This window comes from Sylvia atricapilla, chromosome 8 (genome assembly GCF_009819655.1).
Source record: "Sylvia atricapilla isolate bSylAtr1 chromosome 8, bSylAtr1.pri, whole genome shotgun sequence".
Classification (NCBI taxonomy): Eukaryota; Metazoa; Chordata; class Aves; order Passeriformes; family Sylviidae; genus Sylvia; species Sylvia atricapilla.
In genome coordinates this window covers 13,642,122-13,668,256 of record NC_089147.1, presented here as the reverse complement: position 1 = coordinate 13,668,256, position 26,135 = coordinate 13,642,122, and the positions used below count along the sequence as shown (strand labels likewise).

Below are 26,135 nucleotides of genomic sequence, written 5' to 3'. Positions count from 1 at the left end.
CTGGTGCTGCCTATGGCTTGCTGGGAGTAACTCCTCTTGGAGTAACTCCTTGCTCCTGCCTGAGCAACTGGCAGAAGACTCTGTCAGTTGGGCAGTCTGGCCCCTTATGCATCTCACAGGTAGTCCAAGGATTCTTGTCTGGGAGAGCAGCTGACTCCTCATATCTCTGCTTGTATGTCTTACAACTCTGGGCCACACATACATCTTACAAGATAGAGAAGGTTTTGTGGACACCTTGATAAGGACTGTGTGCATGTCCATTTGTCCTGCTGGCTTTGCAGAATGGCAGATGGAGGGGATCTGTGTGCTTGGAAGGGTAGGGGAATGCCAGAGCACTCATGTCCATCCATGTCTCACTCCGCAGTGGATCTGATGACCTATCTGTGCCAACCAAACCCCATTGCTCTTGCTCATGGTGCTCAAACCATGGGTGCTTCAGCCTCTCAACCCACAGACAGGTGCAGAATTGCTGCTGGATTGGTTTACAAGTAACCTTCCAAGGGTTAATGTGTTGTGAGAAGGTTGCAAAGGGCTGAAGCCTGGAATCCCCTCGATCCCTTGCCTGGAGAAACACAAAGTCCAATAAGCCAGCACCCCTGGATTCGTGTTGGGGGGGATTAATTCATGCACTTGATGTTAAAGCTTGTCCGAGAGGTTTGCATGGGGGGGCCATTGCTAGGGCTGGTTGGGCTCTCTAAATGGTTGCTAGGGCCCTGGCATCAAGGTCCAATGTAGCTGCCCACAGCCACGGTCACGGAGGGAATTACACAGCCACAAAGAAATTGTTATTCTACATAATCTGCTCTTTGGAGAGTGACTGTGGGGAAACAGGCTGGCCCCAGCATGCCGCCAGCTCTGTGATCATAGAAGCGTGCTGGCTGCAAAGATCGGCCAGGGCTCGCCTTCTGATCTGGGGACACCAGGGCTCGAGGCACTAATCTGCTTTATCAGCGATTTCTCTCTCCTGACACAAAGGTGTTTACTTGTTTTAACATCTCCCAGGACTCTATTTCTCCTTTTGTGTGGTCTTTATCCCCCGACGAGGGCTTTAGCCCAGATTACAGACAGAATTAAGGCATTTGGCGATGTGCCTCAGAACTGTGTGATGCTGGATCAAGGAGCAGAATGTAACAAAATAATGGAGGGAGATGCTGAGAGTGACCCCACTGCGGGATCTGTGCTGTTGGCTTTCAGGACTGCTTCATTGTCCTGAGAACCAGGAGGCTCTTGGAGAGAGGTGGCCATGCAGCAGAGTTTGAAAAGCAGGTGCTTCAAGTTTTATTGTGTCCAGCATTTTTGATGTAGAGGGTGTGAGAAGGAAAAAAATGAGAGTTTGCAATAGGTGGTCATTTCAAGCAGCTGGGCAGATTGTCCACTCCATTCCCAAGAGTCTGTCATGTCTGGATATCACTGGCTGCTGCAGCAGGTGGAATGACACTAGGACAGGCTGTGCTATGTACCTGATGCAATTCTGTGTGACCCAGGAAAGGGGCTCAAGCTTCTTTTTGAAGTCTGGCAGGGTGGGACCTCACCAGGCACCATCCACCTGGTGAGCTGCTGGTTCGGCACATGAACAACAGCGGAGTGATCCTGCCACAAAGCACCCAGCATAGAGCTTCATGGAGATCTTGCTTTTGCTCTTTCACTACAAGCAAGGAATTAAAAAGGAGGAAAGGGTCAAGAAAAAGAAAAAGAAAAATCTAGCCTTTAAGGTGATCTCCAGAGCATTGTTGGGGTGGTTGCTTTTGACCTATCACATTCAGCCCCAGATACGGTGTGTGTAGAATGTGGTGTAACTGGAGGGGCTTGAGGAGAGCAGCCATGGCAGACTGGGTTGGGAGAGTCTAATTTGCCTGTGGATCTGTGCTGTGTGTCAAAGATCTAGGGAAATACCCAGTGGACAGTATTTTGAAGGACAGAATATGGGATGGGGTTGAACAGGTAAATGGTTCTTGCAGATTATTTGGGGTCTGACTGAGCTTGTCAGGAGTTGCTTTCATAGGGAGCTATCTTCTATGGAAGTGGTGCTACATAATTCAGAATACTGGTCGCTTCTCCCAGGGAAAAGGATCCCAATCTGCTGGGGGTCTGCTGTGCTTGTACCTTGGCTCTTCCTCTTTCAGGTGGGACTCCTCTTGGTCACCTCTCATGACACCCTTCATGGTTAGTGGCCCAACCAGTAGGAGAAGCTGGAGGTGGGAGAGGAAAACTGTGCTGGCTTTTGTATTCTGTTATATCACAGAAACGAGATCTGGAAGACTTCTGTGACACCATCTCTGCTCTGGCCAGCTGAACTGGAAGGGCTTTTTGCTCTGAATGACTCTTCCCCTGATGTGTTTCGTTGCAGTGGTCAGCTGTTGACCTGTTTAGGGACCGACTTCCACCGTGGAGCTGGAGTCCTGGATGTGTTCTACGAAACGCCCTCCCTTCTCCTTTCTTGTGGGTATGACACCTACATCCGCTACTGGGACATACGGACCAGCACCAGGTGAGCACCAGCACCAGGACCAGCACCTAGGGCCCCCGCAAGGCTCCTGGACTGTCCTTGTGCAGCATCTGGGAACTCTGCTCTCACTGAATTAGCTCCTTCAGACAGTGGAGGGAGGAGTGAAGGCTCAGCCCTGCTCTGGTTTGTGTTGCCCTTGCAGGAAGTGTGTCCAGGAGTGGGAAGAGCCCCATGACAGTGCCCTGTACTGCATAAGGAGTGATAAGAACCATATGATTGCCAGCGGCTCTTCCTACTATGGTGTGGTGCGCCTCTGGGATAAGCGGCAGACTCGGTGCCTGCAGGTGAGCACCTGTGGGAGAGTGGGCAGCTGCAGAGCTTCTCAGCTGTTCTGTGGCAGCCCAATGTGTATGCCTTGTGGGAAAAAGGAAGAGGGGCTGCTGGGCTGTATTTGGGGCTAGTCCACCATGGCAAACCTAACCTATATGCAGAGAAAACCAGCTTTGCTCAGACATCTTAGCCTTTGCATCTGTCACACCAGCCGGTCTCTTTGGCTGACCTCATCTCTGAAAGGTTGATTCTCCTGTTTTTTGCAGAGCTTTCACCTGTCTTCACCCACCAGCAGCCCAGTGTACTGCCTCCGTTTCAGTACCACCCACCTCTACGCTGCCCTGGCATCAGCCCTGCACGTCCTGGACTTCACAGCCTCGTGAAGGGCACCACAGCTGCTTCTGGTGACCCCAGCTCAGCAGAGCTGACACTTGGCTCAGGGAATTGCAGGGCAGGAGAGGTGAGAAAGGCCCACAAAGCTTTTGAAGGGACTTTTTTGCCTGCCAGAAAGCTACAATGAAGAGTGCACAAAGGGCCAAACTTTCTCAACCTTACCTGCCTGTTAGTGAAAATAATAGGCAAATTTTCCTTTATACTTTTTATTTTGTGCAAGTCAGGAATTGTTTTATTAACTGTGTTCCTTTTTTTCTTTTTAGTTTTTTCTTTTTCCTTATTTTTTTTTTCCTGTGGATACATCGTTTGAGGGGCAAGTTGAGCCAGGATGCCCCATCAGCTGTGTGCTGGTCAGTTAGAGATCAGCCAAGCTCTAAGCATGTGAAGCAAGACTAGACTGTGTGTGGGGTGGACTGATTTGGTGGAAGGGAAAGGTACCTGGAGCGAGGCCCACCTTTCTCCTTAATTTGCTGTTCTGACAGCTGCTTGTGTTGTCCTTCACAGACAAGAGCAACAATTGAGTTAAAAGGCAGAGCCAGTCCTGCTTTCAGTGTGCCTCCCCAAGCTGGCCTTCAGGTCAGGCTATGCACTTGGCAGGGCTGAAATGGTCGTGTTTTGCTAAATAAAACTGAAAGGAAACAAAAGAGATTGTATGTTTTGTTTCAAGTTCTGAAGGGGCTGTGATGTTACCTGCTGATTGCAGGAGCCTGGGTGGGTGGGAGAGGTTGGACCTATTTGCAGATGCTGTCTGCATGTCTAATAGATCTTTCTCCCTGGCTAGACCCTGTGACACTGCTGCATTGAAGACAGTTTCTAGGAGCTTGGATCTCCTGTCACTTTTTCAAACAAGAATTCAAGAAGTAGGGTCTGTGACTCATTTGGTGCCTGCATAATGAAGCAGCAAATCAGACTAGTATGAACACCTGGATGTGATTTCCTGAGATCCTGTAGGCACATCCAAGCTCCTTTTTGTGTCATCCATCTGAACCTGACGTGGGTCTCTGAACAACCATAGCTTTCAGTGTGCTCTGTGCTGACTGGATGTGAATAATGTGCTGTGAGTGAATACAGTGGTGTCTGGCCCTCCTTGGGGAAGGAAGTGTGTGAACTCTACTTGGTTGAGTTTGGGTATCCTGGATAGGTAAAGGAGAGTTTTTTATCACAAAGTGATAGGCTTCTAGGGTGAACCACTCAGCATGGTGCTTTGTTAGTACTTAATACATTCATTTCCACTGTCAAGAGGCTGTTCTTGCCTTGTGATGCACAAGAATTGGAGGAATATGTTTGCTGGAACCCTAATTCTAAGGAATTGTCATGGTTTGAAGGCAGCCTCATCAAGGGAGTTATGCTAAGAGCCCATAAGCAGCTGACTTGAAAGTAGGTTTTGTTTTGGTAGTAACTGTTTAGGTATGAACTGGGACAGAACAACATTCAGAAATCTAAGCAAGAGGATGACTGTTGGAGAGGAGTTGGTGAAGAAGCACTGTTTGGGTTCTGTCCCTGTGCAGTGAGGTTTCCAATGGGCCATGTTTGTGCCTTCACAGAAGGATGGGCAGCTGCTGCTCCTTTGTTGGCCAGTGGCCCAGCCACTGCTACTCCCCACCCCGTGCCATGCAAATGGAGGCAGTTGCACGTTGGTTCCTGAGCTCTGCACAGCCCTGTCACCTTGTGGATGGCTGGCACTGAGGAAGCAGCTGCATATCTTTCCCTTTACCCTGTGTCATAGGCTGTGCCCACTCAGGTCTAAGCATTGATGCTGTTTGCAGAGATACCAAAGTCACCAGAGCCAACTTCCGACTGCATGGAAGAGCTACATGACTGCACAGGAGGGAGCTGCTTCTAACCACACCCCAGGCAAGTAACAGGTATGAGGGAATTCCTGTTTTCCAAACATTACTGCCTTCCACAATGATGGCAGATGGAAAATTCCCAAGGTGTCATGTTCCTCCTGGAGGATGGGGAGAGGGCTGCTGGTTGTGGATGTGGTGTGCTTCTACAGCTTCCCACAATTCATAGAAGGATCATTCCATCCCTGGAAGTGTTCCAGGCCAGGTTGGATGGGGCTGTGAGCACTCTGGTCTAGTGGAATGTGTCCTTGCCCATAACAGGGAGGTTAGAACTAGATGATCTTGTGTTGTCTTTCCAACACAAACCATTCTATGGTTTTATGAAATGTCTGCATAAATCAGCAGGCCAGGCAGCAGACAGGTCAACTGCCCTGCCATCTTCCTGGGCTTACAGAGATTCCTCCAAATGGCTCTATTAGCAACAGAACTTATTTTTATTAGATAAGGCAAAATAAACACCATTAAGCTGTGCCAGAGAGCTGCCCCTCACCTCAATCCCTTAGCAGCCACTGCCTATTGAGTCTTGCAGTCTCCATCCCCACTGTTAGCTGCCTTTATCTTCTTCAGCTCTTTCTGCAGCTGCTCTTCTGCAGCCAGGATCTCCTTCGGCTTCTGGTACTGTAGGACAGAGAGAAATGCCCTTAGCACTCCTGAACTCCTGTTCAGCCTCTGTTTCAAGCAGACCAACTGGGACCTGTTGCTGCCAGCGCAGCAAGGGACCTCCTGCCAAGGGAGGCACTGCCATTACCAGCTGCCTCTGAAGCCCATTTAGAGAGGTGGTGCCATCAAGCTAGAGATATTTGCCAAGTTCTGGAGTGTCTTCTACAGTGCAAGTAAAACTTTCCAGTTGGGTGTAGAATCCTGGCCCCTACCAACCCTGCTGGAATATCCTGGCAAGCAGATCCTTGCTGTGCTCACTGACTGTATGCTCACAAGCGTTTTATATATATATATATATATATGTATGTATGTATAAAATATGGTTCTGGGTTTTTTTTTTTTTTTTTTTTTTTTTTTTAATGCAGACATAAGTAAGAATTGCAGTTCTTCTGTCTTCCCCTCAGAGGCCTCTCACCCAGCTGCAGCTTAGTGGTGGATGCAAGTGCTTTTTGCAAGGTTTGATCGGTACCAAAGAGAAGCTCAGGAGGACTCAAGGTGCTTCTCTTGGCTCACTTCCTCTGCACGTGCAGCCCAGCTCTGCTGCCAGGTTTCTCACAGAGGGTGTGCCCTCTGTGTAGCTGACTTCTGCACTGAGTAAGACAAGCACCTGTTGCTTAAAAGCATCTGTCTGCTCCTTGTAACAAGGAGTGTGTGCCCATGTTGCTAGTCTCTTGCTTCCACCATGTGTGTGGAAGTGTTCCCACACTGACACAAAGCAGCAGGTGATTATTTTTTATTACTCTTTTTTAAGACTGCGAGACCTCGAAGTGCAGCAGGTCCTTGGGTTCTGATGCTCTGAGACAAGAGAAACTTAGTGTCACTGAGAGTGGAGGCTTGCTCAGGCCTGAGGGAGGGAATACATGGAAAACAGAGCACGACAGACACTCTTCCACCTGCATGTCACCTTGAGCAGCAAGCAGGGCCCCTCCTGCTGCCTGGGACCTCTTGGCTAGTGTCAGCCTGCCCAGTGTAATCTGAAACTCACACCGACTATGTGACAGAGAAGGGGCTGCATGGGTGACCCTCAGCTCTGCCTTGTTTCACCATGTGTAAGAACTTGAGCTTCTTTGTGGACATAAAGAGAAGGGCAGAGTGCTGTTCTGCATGGTTAAAACCTCACCGTGATGATCAGCGTGTTGTTGGCATGGGTGAAGCTCAGGGCAGCTGCATCCAAGGGGAGGTGGTATCGGTCTAGATCAGGAATAGAGAACTTCTTATAGTACCTACAAATGAGAGAGGAGACAGAAATAAGGAAGGTGGGGTTTCTATTCTCCCACTAGGAGTGCTGAGATACAGTCTGCTGATCTACAAAGTGTAGATGAGGATAACAGACCTCTCAGGATTGGCAGGAGGCCCTTGTGCCATGTTGTGTGCCTGCTGGTGCCCCCAGGTTAGCAGGAGCACTAGAAACAAACTTCCAAAATGGAAATCAGAGCTGGCAAAGTCCTGAAGAGCTTTGGTATGTGACAGCAGGCTTGGTCCCTCCAGCTTGCCTCTATGTGTAGTGCCAGCTACAGTTAAAGATAGACTACTCAGCCCTACGCGAAGGTGTTCCTTGTCTTTTTCCCTGCTCATGGCCTCTCATTCCCTCTAAGTAGCAGCTTCCTTTAGCTTTTGTCAAAATAGTAGTCTAAGCTCTTGTGCCACATGACTTACTTTCCTCTGTGATGCACCATTTTGTGTTGCAATCCTTTCCAAACCCCTCTTTTTAACTTCTTGCTGTACTTCCTAGGGAACTTCTTGCTTTGGTGGCATGGTGGTGCTCAGGCATACCCCTGGGCACAGATCTCCAGGTGTAACTGCCCACAGTCACCTAAACCTCTGCTCTGCAGCATCTCCATGCAGCCCCCATGGTGGCTGTGGCGCTCCTCTGCACTTACAGCCCTCCTAGTTGTTCCTTCCCTGGTTTCTATCCCAGTCTTCCAATAACCTCTCACATCCAAGCAGAGGACAGGGAGGGTTTTGCCAGCTAAGAGATTTCCTAAGACTTTGGAGCCAGAACCCTGTAGGCCTGTGTCTGTGTTTGCCTGAGATCCGTGCTTGGCATGGCTTGCCCTGCATCTACTGCTTTTCTCTGAGACTGCACCAAATACACTGGCTTGTGGTCCTATGCCCACCCAGAGGCATGGCTGGATTCTTAGTCTCTTCCAGCACTCTTGTGGGTCTCTTCCAGCACTCTTGTGGGCAATCCTCTCCAAGGAACTGGCCTGTAGCTGGTACTGAGGTGCCTGGAACAGAGTGGAAATATGCAGTGGCTGCTCCCATGAGGGGTGGTTCTCAGTTCAGATGGCTGTGTGTGAGGCTTGGCCTCTCGAGCTACCTCTGCCCATATTGTGGTTTATTTTCCAAGTCACGGTGAAAACAGCTACAAAGGGCAAATGGCTTTCCCGGTGCAGTGGGAGGAATGTACACGGCTTGTTACCGCAGGGCTCAAACCGTTCTGTGTTGTCACTGCTGTCGGTATTTGGAAAAGGTGGCAGACATGGATAATAAGGGAGATGTCAAAGGTTAAACAGCAGAGATTAGATGAACACAAAGACATGTTAAGGAAGTGTTAACTTCTTACCGATTAGACAAAAAAAAAAAGCAGTACACAGAAAAAACCCACTGTTTCAAAGGGCCTTGGGAGTCATCAATGAAACACCAGCATTCTGCTGCCCCAGGACTAAGGAGAAGGGGAAAAGAATGGCTTTGGCTGGCCTCAAACTAAAATCTGTGACAAGATCAAAGGAAACCAGATCTGCCTTGCCAACCCCTCCTCCTCCTAACATTACCACTTGCCTCTCACTACAATAATTGAATCAGGTTTGGCGTTTGGGGAGGTGGCTTTCTAGGTTTGTTTTTAGAGTTCAGTTTAATGGATTTATTTTACAGCAAGAGGTTTTAAGCAAATCCCACTTGAGCAGCCCTTGCCGTGGCCAGAGGGAACAGAGTGACTGGTGGAAGTGAAGAGCTCCTGTCTGGGCTGGGGAAGGTAGCTGATGGATGGTTATCCCAGCCGACTGCAGGCTGATTCTCTGCCCTCTCCTCTCACCCCATGGCCAAGGGCAGTATTACACTCTGAGCCCGAGTCCTGGCCCGAGATCCACAGTATGTATGTGAAATCACCTTTATTATTTTCCTACTGGAAACCCACTTTTTGTCAGCCCGTAGGGAAAACTGCTACTGGTATGCTGAGAATTTAGAGCTGAGCTACTCAGTAGTGACTTGGCAGCCCATCCTGTTACTTGTGCCTCTGGCTGGCTGTCAGCACAGCTCTGTTGCTCAGAAGCAGCATGGCTGACTTCCAAGGGTTGGAGAGGCTCCGAGGCTTCCTTTCTCTCCCATAGTGATGTGCGCTCTCTCTGTGGATTCTATGCTGTTGTTGCTATCTTGGAATTAGCTGCTGAGTGGTGCCTTGCCCTGGCCGAGACCCAGGAGAAATGATCTAAGATATCCTGGAGCCTGTACTAAGTGTGCTAGTGCTGGTGTTTGTCCCTGCTTCCTACTGACCGCAACGTCATTCTTGTCCTCAGTGAGCTGGCTTTCAGCTTTAATTCTAAAAGTCCTTAACTGTCAGACACAGGCCATGAGTTGCTGTTGGGTCCTCTGACACTAGTCTGTGAGAGAACAAGTGTCAGCTGCTCATGGAAGACCCTCCTGAGAGCCGTAACAAAAAAAAAAGCCCAAAGTCAGCTAAGGGTGTAGGTAAAGCCTCAGTACTACATTATAACCTTATGGCACCTATGTGGGAAGTTCCCAGGACAGGCAAGGAACTTCCCACATACACACCACTATCAGTAGGACTGGGACTAGGTAAGTCTGTCTGTGACAGTATGTAGTTGGATTTAGGATCAAATACTCCATTCTTGTCCTAGCTCCATGCATATCCATGTGTGGCTGATGGGAATCTCATTCATCTTTTAGATCTTCGTAGATCTCCCTGCTAAAGCACCACTGTTCTGTGAATCCTTCTGAGTGCATTTAGATCAACATCTTTCTGTATTAGAGCTGTCATTGCTTGCTGTTTCTATGGGTTATCTCCCCTCATCCCAGCCTTCTGACTTTGAGCTCCCAGGTACGCTGATGCATAGTGCTCCAGCAGTCCTTTGCCAGGAGACTCTCGGGTGCCGCTTTGCGAAGCCCTCGGCAGCCGAGCGGCGGTAGTTCTGTGCCGACAGCACCACCTACAGCCACTTCCATTGCCTTCCCTAGTGATCCCTCGTTCCGTGCACTCACTTCCCAATACTACAGTCTCATCTTGGCTTATCTGAGGCTGTAGATGCTTTGGGACAGTGTGTGTTTCATTCCATGTGGGATGCCATGTATTAACACACTACAAGATGTAGCTTTAAAAGCATTTTCCATTTTCTTCCTCCAATCTCAAATCTGTCTTGGCAGAACACCATGGTGCTTCCTTCCCAGATTCAGTCTGTCTTTTTTGCTTGCTACCTCCAGATCATATCCCTGACATTGTGACTATAGGACGTATTTATGCAGGGAGATCTCTCTGGGTGCCCACGACTTTGCGGTCCATGTTGAATCCTGCAGCATTCTGAGATGCAGTGACTAAATCAAAGGGAGAAAATGGAATGTTCTAGCCTCAAGAGGTCTGCAAGGCTCTTACTTTATTTTTCTAAGAAAGTGACATCTGACAGGGCAAGAACAGTGCAAGCACCATCCTACTGGAGCCAGGATGAGTGCAATGGCCAGTGCAGAGCTTGAGGGGCCCCACTTGTAAACATGTCTGAGGTAGTTGGGAGTGGAAATCAGACAGCAGGAGACATGTGTTGCAGGGTGAGGCCCCTCAGCCCTTGAGCACTAGGGAAAGAAGAGAGGGCAGCCTCCTATGCAATCTCTAGCCTGCCCTCTGTGCCAGCCCACCCCAAGAGACTGTCAGCACTGGCAGTGCTGTCCTTACTGACTTCTTGTTGGTGGTCCGGATGACACAGCAGCGCTGCTCCTCCTCCACAGAGACACTGTAGACCTCTTTGGGGTAGGGAAGGTTACGGATCCGCCACTGGAAGCTGCTCAGGGTATCCTTCCTCATGAAGATAGGCTACAGCAAACAAGTACCTTTAGCAAGGTCCTTCCATCTGTCTCCTTCCTGTACTACCTTGTAAGACTCCACTTGGGAGTAGCTGTTCTCTGGAGCATAAGGGAGTAACTCAAGCTGCCTGAGCACCACTTTCTTACAGCTAGGGCTGCTCTGCCTTTGCCCAGGGCACTGCCTGCAGGAGGCTGAAAGTGTTCAGTGAGGAAGCCTAGCAGTACAGGGTTACAGGGAACTCTTCCTCACAGGCAATCAAATACTGAGCTCTGCCTGCTCTACGAACCTACTGGATTCAGTCCTAGCCCTGCCCCAGTTTGTGGTGCAGAGCTGTGCTTGTATTTCAGGTCTGTAGAAAAGCTGGTGAGATATTAAAACAGCTGCACTTTCGGCTAGAGGGGTGTGAAGGGGAAACAAGCTGTGCCCCATTATGGAGCAGCCTGCTATGCACTGCCTGTGCCTTTCATTGCTATCACCCCTGTTTTCTATTCCCTGACTTGTCGTGGCAATGGCCTTCCTGTCACCCTGCTCTTTCAAGACAGGATAGTAGTTGGCAAACAGAGCAATAAAATTTCTTTACTTAAGGAAACTAAAAATCTCTACAAATGAAGACTCCTAAAAAACCTAAGCTGTGCCTTTTTTCTACTCAGCCCTGTAGTGTTGGGGTGATTTGCAGCAGAGTGCTGGGTGCATTGAGGCTGTCTCTTGGTGATCTGTGCTCTACCAACTACTGCTGTAAGCACCAACTACTGGTGTAAGACAAAGTAGATTTAGGTGCAGTGGTACCTGCAGACCCTTACATACATTTGAGCTGCTCTCTGTTATAAGCTCTGGCTCCAGTGCTCCCAGGAGAGGCAAGGTCGGGTCTCCCACTTCCACCTGCCACTTGCCGGTGCCCCCAAGGGTGTTCTTCTCTCGCCATTTTCTACCTGGGGAAGAGAGAAGAAGGGTTTTAATACTTCTGCTATGTAAGAACTGCAGCAACTGACTGCCAAAGCTGCCCAGCACACTGAGATCATATGAATATATGTATCTTAATTCCAGTATTTTTGACTTTGGTGTGAATTGATTTGCTAGTTGCCCTATTCCTAGGTCAGAAGTTCTGTGCTGAATGCCTCTCTTTTTTGCTCCTTGGTGCTGAAGGGATGGTGAAGTTGCAACAGGTGCTGTGCTACAGCTGATGTGGTTTTGGACAAGAGCCATAAACGACACCTTGTTTGTGGTAGCAGAAGCCACCAAAAAGCGTATTTCAGCCCTTCATGTGGTACAGACATGGTGCCTGGCAACTATGATGGCAATCCCATCTAGTCCATCCAAGTCTGGTGTGACAGATGGGGTGTTTGGGGGAAATCCTGGGCAAAAGCAAGGTCTGCTATGTCATGAAAATCAGAGAACCCTGGCTGCAAGATGAACCCTACTTTTGTCCCTACAAAATTCTACTACAGACATGTCCATCTCCCAGGAAAGGCAGGGATGATTTGTTCCTGACCAGGTGGTCCCTCTCAACACCCCAGCCCTGAGGGTACAGACCCACTGCCCTGCAGTTTTTCTCCCGACCCACGTCTGCTGGGGGCCAGCTAAGAGCACCACTTACTTATTAACTGGCCAGTCTTAATGTCGTACTCTTCGGCCATCTCCTTCCCATCCTCGAACAAGTAGTGGATCTTCCGCTTCCCTAGAGACAAGGTGAGAGGAAACGGGATACACCTACCCCTGGGTGTAGGGCTCTGTCCCACTGTCTGCGGCCCTATCCCATTGTCCGGGACCCATCCCACTGCCTGCGACCCCGTCCCACTGCCCCCGTTGATGGCCTTGAGCCCTTCCCTGGGGCCTTGCTCCTCGGGGTGCGGGGCTATGCCAAGGAGCGCTCCCCTCCGCGCCCGCTCGCTGCAGCACCACCCCACACTCCGCGGCGGGGGCAGGCGGAGGCTGTCCCGACCCTCTCCCCGAGGTTACCGTCCTGCACCAGCGCCGTCTTGTCGGCCGCCCGCAGCCGCTCCAGCCAGCTCGGCACCGCCATGGCGGGCGCGCCGTCGCCGCGGCAACGCGGAAACTTCCGCCCGCCGCCCGGAAGCGCTTCCGGCCCGGCCCAGCTCCGCGCGGCCCTGCGCCGGCCCCGCTCTGTCCGCGCCTTTCCTCTCCGGCTGCGCCCCGCTCGGCTCCCGCCTTCCCTCGGCTCCCCCGGGCACAGCCGCGAGGTCTGGGGGGGTCTTTCTTGACGCCGAGGTTGTGGGTGTTACCAGCCCCAGGTTAGTGGCCTTTAAACCTTCACGGCCTGAGAGGGCTGGCAAGGCAGGGTTGGTGCCTTGTGGTTTATAGGAGTTAAAATACAGCCTGCAGAAACACACTTCCGAACGCTGGAACATACTTGGGCACCCAGGACCTTGGCGGGCTTTTGGCGTGTTTTTTTTTTTTTTTTTATCTATTAGAAAGGATAACTGTTTTGAGAGGGCTTTTTCTTTGGTCAGAACGACCTGAAAACTGAAACTTTTCAGCGAAGGTGAGTTTTAGAAATGTGGCAGGGTTTCTGTTCCCATGGAGCTGAACTTTTCCTTGTGGAAGCAAGGGCTTGAGTGGAGCTCTGGGTTGGTCTTCAGAGGATTATGTTTGGTGCTCAGATGAGAAGGTGACCTTTTCATCTAGCAGGAAGCCATGGCCAGATGGGAACATTTTCAGCTTTTCCAGATTTGGTAGGATAGGTCTGTGCTAGACTGTGTGTGAGAACTGTAAGAGAAGCACAGAGTGCTGCACAGTGAGGAAACCAGGCTGGTGTTGACTCAGTGCTGCAGCCATATGGAAAGGGCTGTTGGGATATACATGATTCAGGGCTTGTTTGGGTTATGGAAAACTGAGCTTCCTTGTATCCTGGTAGTTCAAGCTCCAAAGTTTGCATTTGCAAGGCTTGTCATCGTAAAGCTACAGTTGTACCCATATTGAACTTGGCTAGTTAATCTTTAGTAATTTGCTATTTCCAGGTGAAGCCAAGTTGGGAGTTTTCCTCTTGTGGCTATGTGAAACACTTGGTGTCAATCAATGTTTTACCTCATAGATTACTGGATTTCAGCCCTGGTAGGAGAAGTGTTTCCCTCTTGGGAATGTGCTTAAGAAATACCTGGGAAATTAAGTTGCTTCTTTAGGCTGAGCAGGTAGGAGGTCTAAAATGTTAAAGTAGTTGAATGCTTGCCATTGTAAGGACTCAGCTGTAGAGGTTTCTAAGACATTCAGGCAGGGTTGACTTAAGTGACTTTCTGACTCTGGTTTTTCTGACTTTGTGGGCTGCAATTCTTGATTCCAGTTGCCTCCCTCAGGCTGTGCATTTTTGGAAGGCAACAACAAAAAACTTCAGAACAACAAAGACAGTGAGCAACATGAGTGAATCTTGAGTTGTGATTAGGTAAGATCTAAGCAACCTTGCTCTTTCTTACTTGTATTTAGCAATTGCTGCTAACTTTCTCACCAGGCTTATGGAGCCCCGAGGGATTGTCAAAGCCTTTCCCAAGCGGAAGAAAGTGAGGGATGACTCGGGGAAAAGTATCCCTCCAAAGATCCTGAAAGAGGAAGGAACAGAGATACGTGAGGGTAAGTTCTGTGTCCTTGTGATGTGGGATATAATAATTATACTCAGCGTGTTAACTGAAAGTGCTGTTCCCCAAAGGCTTTTTTGTGGCTCTCAGTGTGTTTTCTGTAGAGGTGGTCAGATTGGTTTGGTGTGTCCAGCTGGAGCCCACCAAAGAGTGCCTGTCAGGGCTGGTGCTGTCAAGTCCTGTGCGAGAGATGTATCCCTGCTGGATTGGGGCACTTTCTCTTGTCACTATGTCCCTGCCCCTGTGCTTTCCTCAGCAGAGTGGCTGAAACCAGTCATCGCCTACGTGTTGCAGGCCGGCATTGGCCAGGCCAGGGCCGAGATCTTCCACAGGGAGGTTGTCCAGAACGGGGGTGTCGTGCACAGCCAGCTCTCCTCGGAGGTGACACACGTCATTGTGGCCGAGGACATGGACTGTGACCGCGCCTTTCGGCTCCTCAGATTGACCAAGCTGCGCCCGGGGCTGCAGCTGGTGAAGGCGTCCTGGCTTAGTGCTTGCATCAGAGACCAGAAGCTCCTGAGTACTGCTGGCTATGGTGTCTTTATCCCTCACAGGTAGGCAAATGCCACACTGCCATTCCTCCCTGCATTTTCTCTATCCTGAATTTCAACAGCACTAAAATTTGACCTCTGCTCAAAATCTTGGACTGTAGCTCCTTGCAGCTCCTGTGATCACGACTCAAAGTCCTGTGTGGTAGCAAAACATATAATAGGGCCCAGAAGTATTGCCAGAAGTCTTGTTACTTGCTACGGGTGCTAAAGGTACCTCTTCCTGATCCATCAGCGATAACAAGATGTCTCTTAAAAATACTGAGGATTAAATACTGTTTCTTAGTTATTGAAGATGAAAGGTGGAGAGAAATTGGCAACTAGGCACAAGAGGAAATTAAGAATGGAGGAGCAGGCACAGGTTGGGATCAAAATGTTTTGGAGAGAGAGTCTGAGAGTGGGGTAGGTAGGAGTGGACATTGCAGGTCAGCAAGGTTAATTGAGGAATTGAGCTAAAATTAGAATAATTAATCTGTGATCTTGGGTTGTTTGGTCCATCCCAAAACATGCAGAAGGATTTGCTGGTCAAACTTATGGGGGCTGAGAAGTCCTCCTGTACTGAGACATCCAATCCATGACAGGTACCTGGAGGAGGAGGAAATCCAGAAAGAGCAACAGATCCTGGACAGAGAAAAAATCCAGCCCCCAGCAGAGGAGGGAGCAGTGAAACCAAATATTGAATCACAGGTGGAGAATTCCTCACAGCGAGACTTGGGCACCCTTGGACAGCAGCAAGTGGCTGAGGTGAGGCTTTCCTGCACAGATCCATCTCTTTGTGAACAGATCCTGCATGCTGCTTTTCCTGGCTAAGAGCATCCCTGCAGGGACACTGTGAGATTTTCTCAGTGAAGGGAAGGTGTTTGGATGTTTCAGTGAGCCAGACACAGGCTGTGAACATGGTTACTGCTTCTCTTTGTCCTTTTTAGGTGTTAAGAGTAGAAACAATGCCCCTAAATTGCTGTTCCCATCAGAACATTTCCAGCTGAAACAGTCCTGGTGCTCTGATCAGGCCAAGGCTCACTGTGGTGATATTCACTTAAGTGCTTTTGAGGAATATTCCCTGTCTGCAAATATCTCCTTTTCAGGGAGCTGTCTCTGATACTTCATCTCATGTTCCTGCCTGAGCCATGTGGACCAGTTCTCCACTCCTTGGCAAACACCCTGTTCAGACACATGTTTGTACAGTGGATAAGGTTACTACCAGAAGGATAGTGGAGGTGTTCTTAAAATATCTGTGTTGGGTTATTAGTGGTTTCTGCTGTGAGTCAGCTTCTCCAGCCTGCTGTTAGCTTTCCTTCCTTTCTCTGTATTTTTGCTCAAATTTGCTGAATTCTTCTTGGGCATTGGTGTAATTCAAGTCTATCTGTAGCAAAGGTACAAATATCCCCAGCAGCTGACTTGTATTACTGGCATCTGTTTTGCAACACAGTCCAAAAATTTGTTCCCCAAACCCTGCAATTACTCTCTACCGTGGCAACTCACTGAGGGCACAAAAGCCACATTTGTAGATGTTTCAGTAAAATCCCTCATCCAATGCTTAGGTCTATGTGACTTGGAGAGGATATGCTTTAAAGAGAACACCAACCACTTGAGACCTAGCTACAACAATAAAGCTGAAACTTAGTTTAGAAGTAGCTTTTAAGCACAGAGTCTTTTCTAGCTTGGGTGGATTTTTTTTCTCTAGGAGATGATGGATGTGCCAGTGTTTCATACTAAACAGAGATTGATCTGGGAGTTCCGCCTTTGGATGTAAACTTGTGTGAGGAAATCCTGTTGCCAGTCAGAATAGCAACCAGTTTTTGACTGGCATCCAGGTGCAGTAGTTCTTTGCAAGGCAGCCTCTGTAGGCAGTGCCAGTTACTCTCTGTGAACCCAGAGCTGTCAGCCCAGGCTGCCTGCCTCTCTCTCAGGTAGCCTGTTGCTGCTAGTTGGTTTTGCACGTGTCGTTGTAAGAAGTCCATCAGCTTTGCTGACAAAACGTAGAGAGTCAGGGGTTTAAGGGCTGTTTCACCTCTGTGACAGTGCTGGCCAAGAGGATGGGAATTGCTTCCAGCTCCAGCTGCAGAGTTCTCTGCATTGTAATTGGATAACGTGCTCCTTTATATGCTTTTAAGGGGCTTACTGACTTATCTGAGCCCTCTGAGGCTTTGCTGCCCTTAGAGAGAACAGCATCTCAAGGGAGTTGCATTTCAAGACAAACTGATTAAGTCCATCAAATCTTCAACCTGACCCAGTTTTCAGAATTGTAAAACAAGACTGCAAAATACATCCTATCTATGTGTCTCCAGACCTACTATCTCCTCAACCAGCAGAACCAGAAGTTGTAAGGATGTGGCTCTGACTTAGGCTGACACTGCAGAAACTCATAACAGGGCATGGTGTGCTGCATGTAACTGCTGGACTAATCCCAAACAGCTCTGCATTACTCAGAGTTACTTCCACAAACAAGCTCTTGGATCTTCATAGACTCCTGTGTTTATACATCAGAGGAAATGGGGACCCCAGTGAGCAAAGCAGTCTACAAAGCTTCTGTGCAGCTTTCTACTTCTATCCCCTTTTGTTCATTACCTGAAGCTGAGGCTCATTGTTTCTTAAGTCTACACAGAGGCATCCTAATGCTGAGGGTATCAGCAAATGCATACATTGGTTCTTTCTTCTGTCACTTAGGAATGTGGAGTCCTTTGTGTCATTCCTTCCTCCCCCTTTTCTCTTGCAGATAGCCATGGGGAAAATGAGGGGGTTTTAATTTACTACTCTGTTAAGATTTTGTCTGTAAACTGAAAACAAAGTTCAGTGCCTATCTGCTGTCATCTGCATCATGGGGTGGAAGTTGCTGAGTCTGAATGTGAGAGATGTGCCAGTGCTGCCACCAGACGAGCTAAAGATTTCCCATTGGGAGTAGGGAGTTGGGATCTCTGCCAGCTAGGGATTTTGGCATTGTCATACCTTGCTGCTGGCAGCAGTTGCTCACTTACTCAGTATGTTACCTCAGTTAGGGGCTTGGCTGTAGGAGGGGGCTGTGTGTTTGAATCACAGGTAGGCAGCAGTATAGTCCCTGTGCAGTGTGAGATGTGTGTGTGAAGCTTGAGGTGTGAGGAACTGTGGTGTGCATGTAACCAGCCATTTCTAGAGGTGGCAGCTGGGGTGTGGTGTTCCTGGGAGCAAGGGTGGTTAGTGCTGTGACTTCCTAATCTCAGAAGTAGCCTGTGCCAAGGGGACATATGAGGCATGCACTTATTCTCACACAGCTGCTTTCTGATCTTTTCCTGAAGAAATACTCTGAGGATGAAGACAGTGAAGGAGAAGATGCTGGTGTCACCCAGGGAGACCTGGAAGCATTGATTTCTGGCTGCTACCCTGTGAAGTCCTCAGAGAACATCAGTGACAGCTCTTCCACAGTGGCCCAGCCTCCCAGCAAGTGGGTTTGTGCCCACTCTTCCAACACCAAGAAGGAAAATCACAACCAGTGCATCACAGAGAAGCTGGAAGTGCTGGCAAAGGCTTACTCTGTCCAGGGAGACAAGTGGAGAGCTCTGGGCTACTCCAAAGCAATCAATGCACTCAAGAGCTACCACAAACCAGTCACCTCCTATCAGGTAAAACACCTCCCCAGGGGGGTGGAGCAGGGAGACAGAGCTTCAGTGGTAGTTGTATAGCAAGTGCAAGTTGAGATTTATCGACCACACACAGGGTTTTACACAGCAGAAAAATGGAATCTGAGCCTTTTAGGGCCAGATCTGAACACTCACAAGATAAATACCTTCCTTAGACACAATGCAGGGACATCTTCACCTTCCTCTTCATCAACAGCCACTGGCCACTGATGGCAATAACATGTAAAACTAACTGGATATGAGTCTTAGGGGCTATGGCAGTCCAGCAGTTCAGTGTGTTCATGTTTCAGTCCCATTCTTCAAGCTTGTCCTTTACCACTTGAATTGATCAGCCAGGGTAAGCCTGGGCTAGAGAGGAGACCGTCAGGCAGATCTAGTCCTGCCACTTACCCTTTACTCATCAAATGACTAACCAGGTACTGAGTCAGTAGCAGCTCACCAGCTTGTCCATGATCTTTGCTTTTCCAGTAGCAGCTCTGGTTTCTTTCCAGGAAGCCTGTAAAATCCCTGGGATTGGGAAGCGGATGGCAGAGAAGATCCTGGAGATCTTGGAGAGTGGGCACCTGCGCAAGCTGGATCACATCAGTGAGAGTGTGCCTGTGCTGGAGTTATTTTCCAACATCTGGGGAGCAGGGGTCAAGACAGCTCAGGTGTGGTACCAGCAGGTAAGTTCAATGCCTTACACAAGAGGCTCTCAGGTTATGGTTTGAAGACTACTGCTGAGTGTAGGAGAATTACTTTCACAAGTAGTTTTTAATTGCCAATATCTACAGGTAAGATTTAAATCTGGCGGTTTTTGGGAGGAACTATGAGGTTGGGTCCCATTGTGTCTCAGCACCCAGCTGAGACTTTAATTGTGGTGGGGCGGATAAAGGACAAAGATGTGGAGAGGAGGAATGGGAGACATGCTGCCTCTGCTCTAGCATCACTTCTTGGAGCTCATGCCACACTAGTCATGGCAATGATGCTGCTAAGAGCCAGGCTTGAATCAGGGCATCTTGTCCATGGACACTCCTGATGTGAATGCTGGCTGTTGGCCTTCAGCTGTCGGAGCAACCATTCATTTTGTCTGGAAGTTATGAAAATGAAGTTGGAATAATTGTGCCCAAAGGAGCAGCCCAGCCCACTGGGTGGGTTCCTTCTTTAAAAGCAGTTTGTCTCCTGAGCATGAGCTGATGAAGTCTGGTTTCCTGTAGTGTTCGGTTTGTGACTGGATTCTTGACTGTTATAAAAACACATTTGTGTTCATGCTGTCAGCTTTCCCTCATTGGGATATTGTGGGTGTTTTTCCTTTACCTGCATTATGTGTTTTCCTTCAGAATGCAGGGACACTATGTCTTAAGAGCAGTAGCCTTCTGTCAGAGGAAGGATGGAGATTAGAGGTGTGCGTTGGTAGTGGGATTGCCTAAATCCCTTCTTTTAGGAGCCAGGCCCTAAAGTGTTCTCTACATGTGATCTCAGAAGCTGTGACTTGGCCTGAACTTGAGACAGGCTAAATACAATCTCCCCAGATCCTGGTGGAAAGTATGTGAAGGGCAAACTCTTGGTAGATATGTGAATTTCAGCACGTGGTCTGCACTAGGGTTTCCGGACACTGGACGACATCCGCACCAAGGCCACTCTGACCAGCCAGCAGGCTGTGGGGCTGAAGCACTACATGGATTTCCTGGAGCACATGCCTCGGGAGGAAGCTGCAGAAATAGAGCAGACTGTGAGTAGCTTGGCCCCAGGCCCTCAGAGTGCAGTACCTGCTGGGACATGACAGGAAGGTACACGCTGTGAAAATGGCCCTCGTGTTATAGCTTGGCTCTCCAGCCTCGCCTCTGAGTGGGGCCAGTGCTTGGGGGACCCTTTTTGGGCATGGGCACACAAGGCCCCTGCCTTGCCGAATAAGTAAGTTCAGTCTGAGTGCCTGGCAAGGAGGAGGATACTTCACAGGGGTCAGTTCTACATGCTGCTTTGAAGAAGGCCGCATGTGGCATGGTGAGATAAGCAGGTTTCCAGCTCTGCTTTCTTGCCTCTCATCATGTCTGGAATGTCTGCTTTCAGCTGAGGTGTCCCTGGTGCTGCTTCTTCGAAGGAAGCTGTGAGCACCTCATGATATAGTTGTCAGAGAACAGAGGGTGGATATCCTTGGTGGAAGCAAAGGGAATCCAGGCTGCAAGCAGGAGTGCTGCTTGCTCTAGGATGCTGTGGCACTCCATGACTATGGGGTGCTAAGCCAGTGTACCCTAATGTGAGCAGAGAGCCTGGGGGACACACTGTCATTGCTACCCCCGTGCTCTCCAATCACCATGGAAGCAGCAGCCAGTGTGACCCTGTCACTCGGCCACAGGGCCTGGCCATGAAGAATACCCTCCTGCCAGGCTCCTGCTGGGGTGTCAGTCCTGTGTGCCGGATTAGCCATTTTGGTGGTGAGTGGTCCCTTTCCCAGGCAGGCTGGGCTGAGGAGCTGGCTCTTGGGAGTGGGTCTATTGTTATCTTGATGGGATTACTGTGCTCCCCTCCATACACACGCACACACCTTCTGATCCAGGCCCAGGAGAGAGAATGAGGGATTAGTCACTGTCTGTGCTGCCTGTCACAGTGAGATCTGAGGAGCTTTTAGGCTTTCAGGTGGGGCCTGGAGTTTTCTAGAAATCTTCATTTAAAGCCTGAAGGGGGGCAAAAACACCAGAGGAGGGCTTGCTCCGCATGAGAAAGGCTTGTGGCTTCTTGGAGCACCTTTGGGGCAAAGGTTAATGGGTTTATCTCTTGCTAATGAAGGATGATCCCTGAGAGTGACAAGGGGCTGTGGGCACGGACACTGCCTTGCTGAACCCCAGTCTCTGTGATGGCCCCATCACTGGGAATCGCTGAGCCCCTCATTATTTGCTGCCAGCAGGGTGATTGGCACAATCAGACCAAGAATAGTTTATGGCCTGTCAGGGACTTGGGAGCCTTTCTTAAGCATGTAATGAATGAAGCCATCAGAGTTAGCAGTGTCTACACAAAACAGGAGCTGGGAGCCAGCCTGGAGAAGACAGTAATAGGGGAAGTTCTGATTATGTGTTTGATTGCTGGCAGCAGTATGTTGGCATCCCTTTGGTCTAAAATGCTGGGACAGTTGTGCTTTTTCTGGGTCAGGAAGCCCAGCACTCCTGCAGAGGCAGAGCTCCTTGCAGGAGTAAGCTCCAAGGGATGGTCAGAGATTTTCTGCTGTGTGGGGGCAATTTGTGAGCCTATCCCTGTTTTTGAAACAGGGGCTGTGACCATCACCTGTTGAACTGATTCCCTTTGTGGGCAGAGCTGGTGAACCTTGTGCTTGTAGGGCAGCTGAAAAACCTCTTACTTCTTCCTATCTCGATAACTGAAGGCTCTGAAAACTTGTGCAGTACTTTGCCCCTTCATCTTCCTGCTTGTCTCAACCCAGTGCTCCCAAGACCAGATGGTCCATTACTGTATGGTGTGGCATTGTGCAGGGTGTTTGCAGGACTGGGTGGAGGCCATTCTGGCTCACTCCTCCCCTGACAGCAGGCCAGCCTTTTTGGTGAGGCAGTGTGCCATGCCTGCCAGATGTATGGAGACTCTGGAGATGCAGGACAGGCCTCAAAGCAGACACAAGATCCTTTGCTGCCTTGGTGGAAAGGGCATGAAGAGGCTGGTCTCTGACTCCTCATCCCTCTTTCTCAAAGGTCAGACAAGCTGCCCTGGCCCTGAAGCCTGGCCTCGTGTGTGTTGCCTGTGGCTCCTACCGTCGGGGGAAGGCCACCTGTGGAGATGTGGATGTGCTGGTCACTCACCCAGATGGGCACTCTCACCGTGGGGTATTCAGCAAGCTGCTCAACAGCCTCCGCAGGAGCGGTAAGAGGGTGGGGAAGCTGCTCTTAGAATGGCCAAGGTGAGGAGGCAATGAGGTGGATGGCATTCGTTGAAGGATAGGTGATCACTTCTCCCAAGGATGGGACATCTTGTTAGTCCTTAAAATGGCTGCCCCTGAGCCTGGCTCAGCTGTAGTGTTAAGGAGGGAATAGTGCTGCAGCTCAGCATGTTATCCCTGGGGTCCCATAGCACGTTATCAGACATCTCTGCTGCTCTCTGGGCATTGGGGAGTTCAGCGTGGAGGTGTCCATCTACCATTCAGCTCCTCTTGGGCTGTTCTCTCTCCCCAGGCTTCCTTACAGATGACCTGGTGAGTCAGGAGGACAATGGTGATCAGCAGAAGTACCTGGGCGTGTGCCGCCTGCCCGGGCCCACGCGGCGTCACCGCCGGCTGGACATCATAGTGGTGCCGTACCGGGAGTTCGCCTGTGCCCTGCTCTACTTCACAGGCTCGGCTCACTTCAACCGCTCCATGCGCGCCCTGGCCAAGACCAAGGGCATGAGCCTGTCGGAGCACGCGCTCAGCTCGGCCGTGGTGCGCGGCCCTGGGGGGGCCAAGGTGTCACCTGGCCACACTCTGCCCACTCCCACCGAGAGAGATGTCTTCATTCAGCTGGGGCTGCCTTACCGGGAGCCCTCCGAACGGGACTGGTGATGCCTGGTTGTCACCCCGGGCTTGCTGCCGTGCTGCTGTTTTGAAGGATCTGACTTCTCCAGTGGTGGAAAGGCTCTGTGGTGCCTGCAGGCTGAGGAACATATCCCAGCAAACTGGGGCTCCTTTGCAAGTGTGAGGCCCAGCTGCTGGGCAGAGCTCTGTGGCTTCCTCAGCAGAGGCTGTGGGCTGGAACCGCACTGGAAGTGCTCTCTTGGCACTTACCAAAAGGGTTCACTGCCCATCAGATACCCTGGCACTGCTCTCCCCAACTTTGGAAGACTGGGCTGCAGAACCTTGTGATCCAGCCTCTGACAGTGCTTGAGAACAAGGGAAGTGGGGTGCATCTTCCTCTGTATCTGAACACTGACCCTCCAAAATTTAGGTTCTGACCTGTGAATGAAGGTAGCAGAGGTCCAGCTTGGTTCTGTGACAGGCCTTCCTCCTCACTACTGCTGGCAGCTGCTACTGCAGGAGTCTCAAGGGGTTAACCTGTGCTGCTGCTGTGTCCTTCTGTCTGAGCTGATGTGTCCTTTGATGGGTCCCATTGCACGGGGCCAGGCTGCTGTGATTGCCACCAGCTTTCCCTGGTGCCAGCTAAACTTTGAAAGAGATGTAGGCACCTGAGGTGCTGTACCTGCTTGCTCCTAGCCTTGTGTTTTGAGGATCCTCCAGATTTACTGAGCCCTGGTCTGGCCCAAGAGCTTCGCTCTTGGTGCAGAAGAGGAGCAGAGCTCACAGCTTGTTGTGCTCAGGAAGGATTTGAATGTAATGGCACTGAATGTAACCCAGCAGGGCTGTGTCTGTCTGTAGGAGGCATGGAGACAGAGGGAAACACAAGGAGATAAGTTCTAACTAGGGCAAAGCAAAGCCTTTTCCCTTTTTTTGTGTGGAAGCCACGGGGTCATCTGATCTTTGACCTGGGAAAGTGTGTGTGTGTGTTTGTGAATACATGTACGTGGGGCTGGTCCCAGCAGTTCCATGGGAGGGAATTATATTTCTCAGGAAACCTCGACTATTTTATACTGTGGAGATGAATTTCTCAGAGACATTGAGTGCTCTGTCTGTTACAGGTATCGCAGTGGTTGCTCCTGGCAGAGGTGCCATGGTGGGCATTTCTGTGCCAGGACCCTGGGGCTCTTGCTCCCTTGTAGGGGATCTGGTGCTGTCATGTACAGTGACAAAGCTTATGTTTGCTGCTAGGGCAGGCACAAATCAGGTGGGTTTGCACAGTTCCTGTGGCTGCTGGGCACCAGCAGGGCTGGGGCTTTGCTGGAGTGTCATTTGTCAGCCCAGCATTTCTGCTGGACACCTGAAGGAAATGAATGTCTTTTGGCATGTCTTGGTGCTTTGAAATTTGGAGTCTAATAAATAAATAAATAAATAGACAGATAAATAAATCCCTTCTCTCTTTGCCCTTGGTATCTCTTTTTGCTCTCTGCACTGTGACTGTTGGGGCTTTCTCCTATGGCTTACCAGAAGCTCCTCTGGTTCTGGTCCATTTCCCTGGTTTCAGTGGAGGTGGAGAACACCTCCAGTGTGGAGATCATCACACTGTTGGACCAGCACTTCTGGCTTTCCGGGCAGGGAGTTGCTGGCCACCATCCTCCCATGCCATCCTCTGTCCTGGCATTCAGCTGGCTGTGTGGCTGAGCTGGGATTGGCTGTTCCTAGAGAAAGGAGCCATTCTTGAGCTCTGACCCTTGGGTTGAGCTCTGTTTTCAGGTGTGGAGTCAGGAAAGGCTGTCAGCTTTTCCATATGCATCAAACAGTGGGGCATATGGGAGTTGGCTGCAGTTCTGTTTCCTGTTCTCTGCCTAAGCATAGAAATGCTTTGGTTATCCAAGGGGCATCTAAACATCCTGGAAGCTGAGGGTGCACATGGAGATGAGCAGCAGGAATGATTGGCTCAAAAGGGAGATGGAGAAGCTGGAGAAGGCCAAGGGCTGCTGAGGCAGAAACAGTGAGAACTGAGCTGGGTTATCCAGGAGCAGCGGGGAGGCAGCTTCAGACCAGGGGCCTGTCAGGTCCGGGGAGAACACTTTGACCCCAGGAGGGCTGTGCAGTCCAGGGACCACCCCTCAGGGAAAGGAGTCCCCATCCTTAGTCAGGCAGCTTTTGCTGGGCAGCACCACATCTGGCCTTGTCCAGAGCTGGGGATAGTCCTGTCCCAGAAGGAGGTTAGATGGGAGCCTGCCTTATGTCTGACAGGCCCTGGGCCACCTTCTGCCTGGTCTGAGGCAGTGAGCACAATGCAGAGCTGCTCAGCTTTGTGCCTTGATGAGCACAGGTTTGCCAGGATCAGGGCAAGCTGATCCTGGAGGGCTGAGGCTGCTTCCTTCAGTGGGGCCGTATACTGAAGACATTAGTAGTGGTATGGGAAATATGGCACTGCCAGCTCCCAACTCCTTTCCCTTTGGCACCCCTCCTCCAGGGCTACAGTTCGCACCCAGGTAGCAAAGGGATGCTGCAGCAATGCCTGACCCTGCTGTTTGTGCTCCTTTTATTTAGGGAGAAGATGGACATGGGGATGCATGGGGCCAGGGCTCCACAGGAGCAAGACTTTGTGCCCAACCCCTTGGGAAATGCCAGGTAGGGGGGTCCCAGTATATATGTGTCATGTACAGGCCACTGGGTCCCACCAGTCCCCTGCTCTGTGAGGGAATGAGCATGATGCCTGTCTGTCCCCTCCCAGCCCACAAATCCTTGCTCAGGAGCTTTGGAGGGGCAGAGGGCCCTCATGTGGCTAACTGCAGCCAGGTGGGCCACGGATGGATAAGAACCATTTCTCCTGGGTGTAGCTGTGGGGGTTAAAAGGGGCAGGAGGTGAAGGAGCTTGTCCAGAGCAGCTGGAGGGTGACATTTCTGGATGCTGCTTCTTCCACATTCTGCTGCAAGGGGAGAAACATGAGAGGCTGGCTGTGCCACCCACTGTGAGTGAGCCCTGCCCTGGGCAGAGGTGACAGAGCTGTCTCACACATGCCCCTCTATATCTCTAATCACTGCCCCTGCAGCAGGGCAGGGCCTGACCACCGCCTTATCACAGCACACCTGCTGCTTCTTAAACCACAGCATGCCACACTTGGGAGGAAGGTACAATGGATTTGGCTCCTGGGGTGTCTGGGAAGAGGTGGGTGCTGAGTCCCCAGGATCAGTGGAGGTAGGGAGAGC

The 26,135-nt window shown here is 50.3% G+C and overlaps 3 protein-coding genes across 6 annotated transcripts in view; 2 read left to right on the top strand and 1 right to left on the bottom strand.

Moving 5' to 3' along the window:
• FBXW4 (F-box and WD repeat domain containing 4) overlaps positions 1-3,813 on the top strand; it is a 59,340-nt gene extending 55,527 nt beyond the window's left edge. For both annotated transcript variants that reach the window (XM_066323691.1, XM_066323690.1), the window contains 3 exons: positions 2,348-2,488; positions 2,649-2,790; positions 3,043-3,813. In XM_066323691.1, coding sequence (XP_066179788.1) covers positions 2,348-2,488; positions 2,649-2,790; positions 3,043-3,159 — 400 coding nt within the window. In that variant the 3' untranslated portion in view covers positions 3,160-3,813. The remainder of the gene's footprint in view (positions 1-2,347; positions 2,489-2,648; positions 2,791-3,042) is intronic.
• A 614-nt stretch (positions 3,814-4,427) lies between these two features.
• On the top strand, positions 4,428-24,364 carry POLL (DNA polymerase lambda). 3 transcript variants are annotated; one of them, XM_066323688.1, is made up of 9 exons: positions 4,428-5,034; positions 14,166-14,284; positions 14,546-14,843; positions 15,419-15,581; positions 18,110-18,433; positions 18,943-19,116; positions 20,034-20,162; positions 22,126-22,294; positions 22,603-24,364. In XM_066323688.1, the coding sequence occupies exons 2-9, from the start codon at positions 14,170-14,172 to the stop codon at positions 22,965-22,967; spliced, it is 1,737 nt and encodes a 578-aa protein (XP_066179785.1). In that variant the 5' UTR covers positions 4,428-5,034; positions 14,166-14,169; the 3' UTR covers positions 22,968-24,364. The 3 variants fall into 3 exon arrangements, with proteins under 3 accessions (XP_066179785.1, XP_066179786.1, XP_066179784.1); XM_066323689.1 differs by lacking the exon at positions 4,428-5,034 and adding an exon at positions 12,799-12,954 and having other exon boundaries at positions 14,141-14,284; XM_066323687.1 differs by lacking the exon at positions 4,428-5,034 and adding an exon at positions 12,974-13,205 and having other exon boundaries at positions 14,141-14,284.
• DPCD (deleted in primary ciliary dyskinesia homolog (mouse)) lies at positions 5,428-12,808 on the bottom strand. The gene is made up of 6 exons (XM_066323693.1): positions 12,662-12,808; positions 12,300-12,380; positions 11,510-11,634; positions 10,581-10,714; positions 6,797-6,899; positions 5,428-5,634 (listed from the first exon to the last, which is right to left on the bottom strand). Exons 1-6 carry the CDS (start codon positions 12,723-12,725, stop codon positions 5,530-5,532), a joined length of 612 nt encoding a protein of 203 aa, XP_066179790.1. The 5' UTR covers positions 12,726-12,808; the 3' UTR covers positions 5,428-5,529.
• Positions 24,365-26,135: the final 1,771 nt, after the last annotated feature.

Bases quoted from the DNA above. Each gene is read 5' to 3' on its own strand.
- DPCD (XM_066323693.1), bottom strand. From the start codon at position 12,725: ATGGCGGTGCCGAGCTGGCTGGAGCGGCTGCGGGCGGCCGACAAGACG. The intron at 6,900-10,580 runs GTCAGTAAGGAC...TCTCATTTGTAG, and splicing joins ATCCGGACCACCAACAAGAA to GTACTATAAGAAGTTCTCTA. The intron at 5,635-6,796 runs GTGAGGTTTTAA...TCTGTCCTACAG, and splicing joins ACAACACGCTGATCATCACG to TACCAGAAGCCGAAGGAGAT.
- POLL (XM_066323688.1), top strand. From the start codon at position 14,170: ATGGAGCCCCGAGGGATTGTCAAAGCCTTTCCCAAGCGGAAGAAAGTG. The intron at 14,844-15,418 runs GTAGGCAAATGC...AATCCATGACAG, and splicing joins GGTGTCTTTATCCCTCACAG to GTACCTGGAGGAGGAGGAAA. The intron at 20,163-22,125 runs GTGAGTAGCTTG...TCTTTCTCAAAG, and splicing joins CTGCAGAAATAGAGCAGACT to GTCAGACAAGCTGCCCTGGC.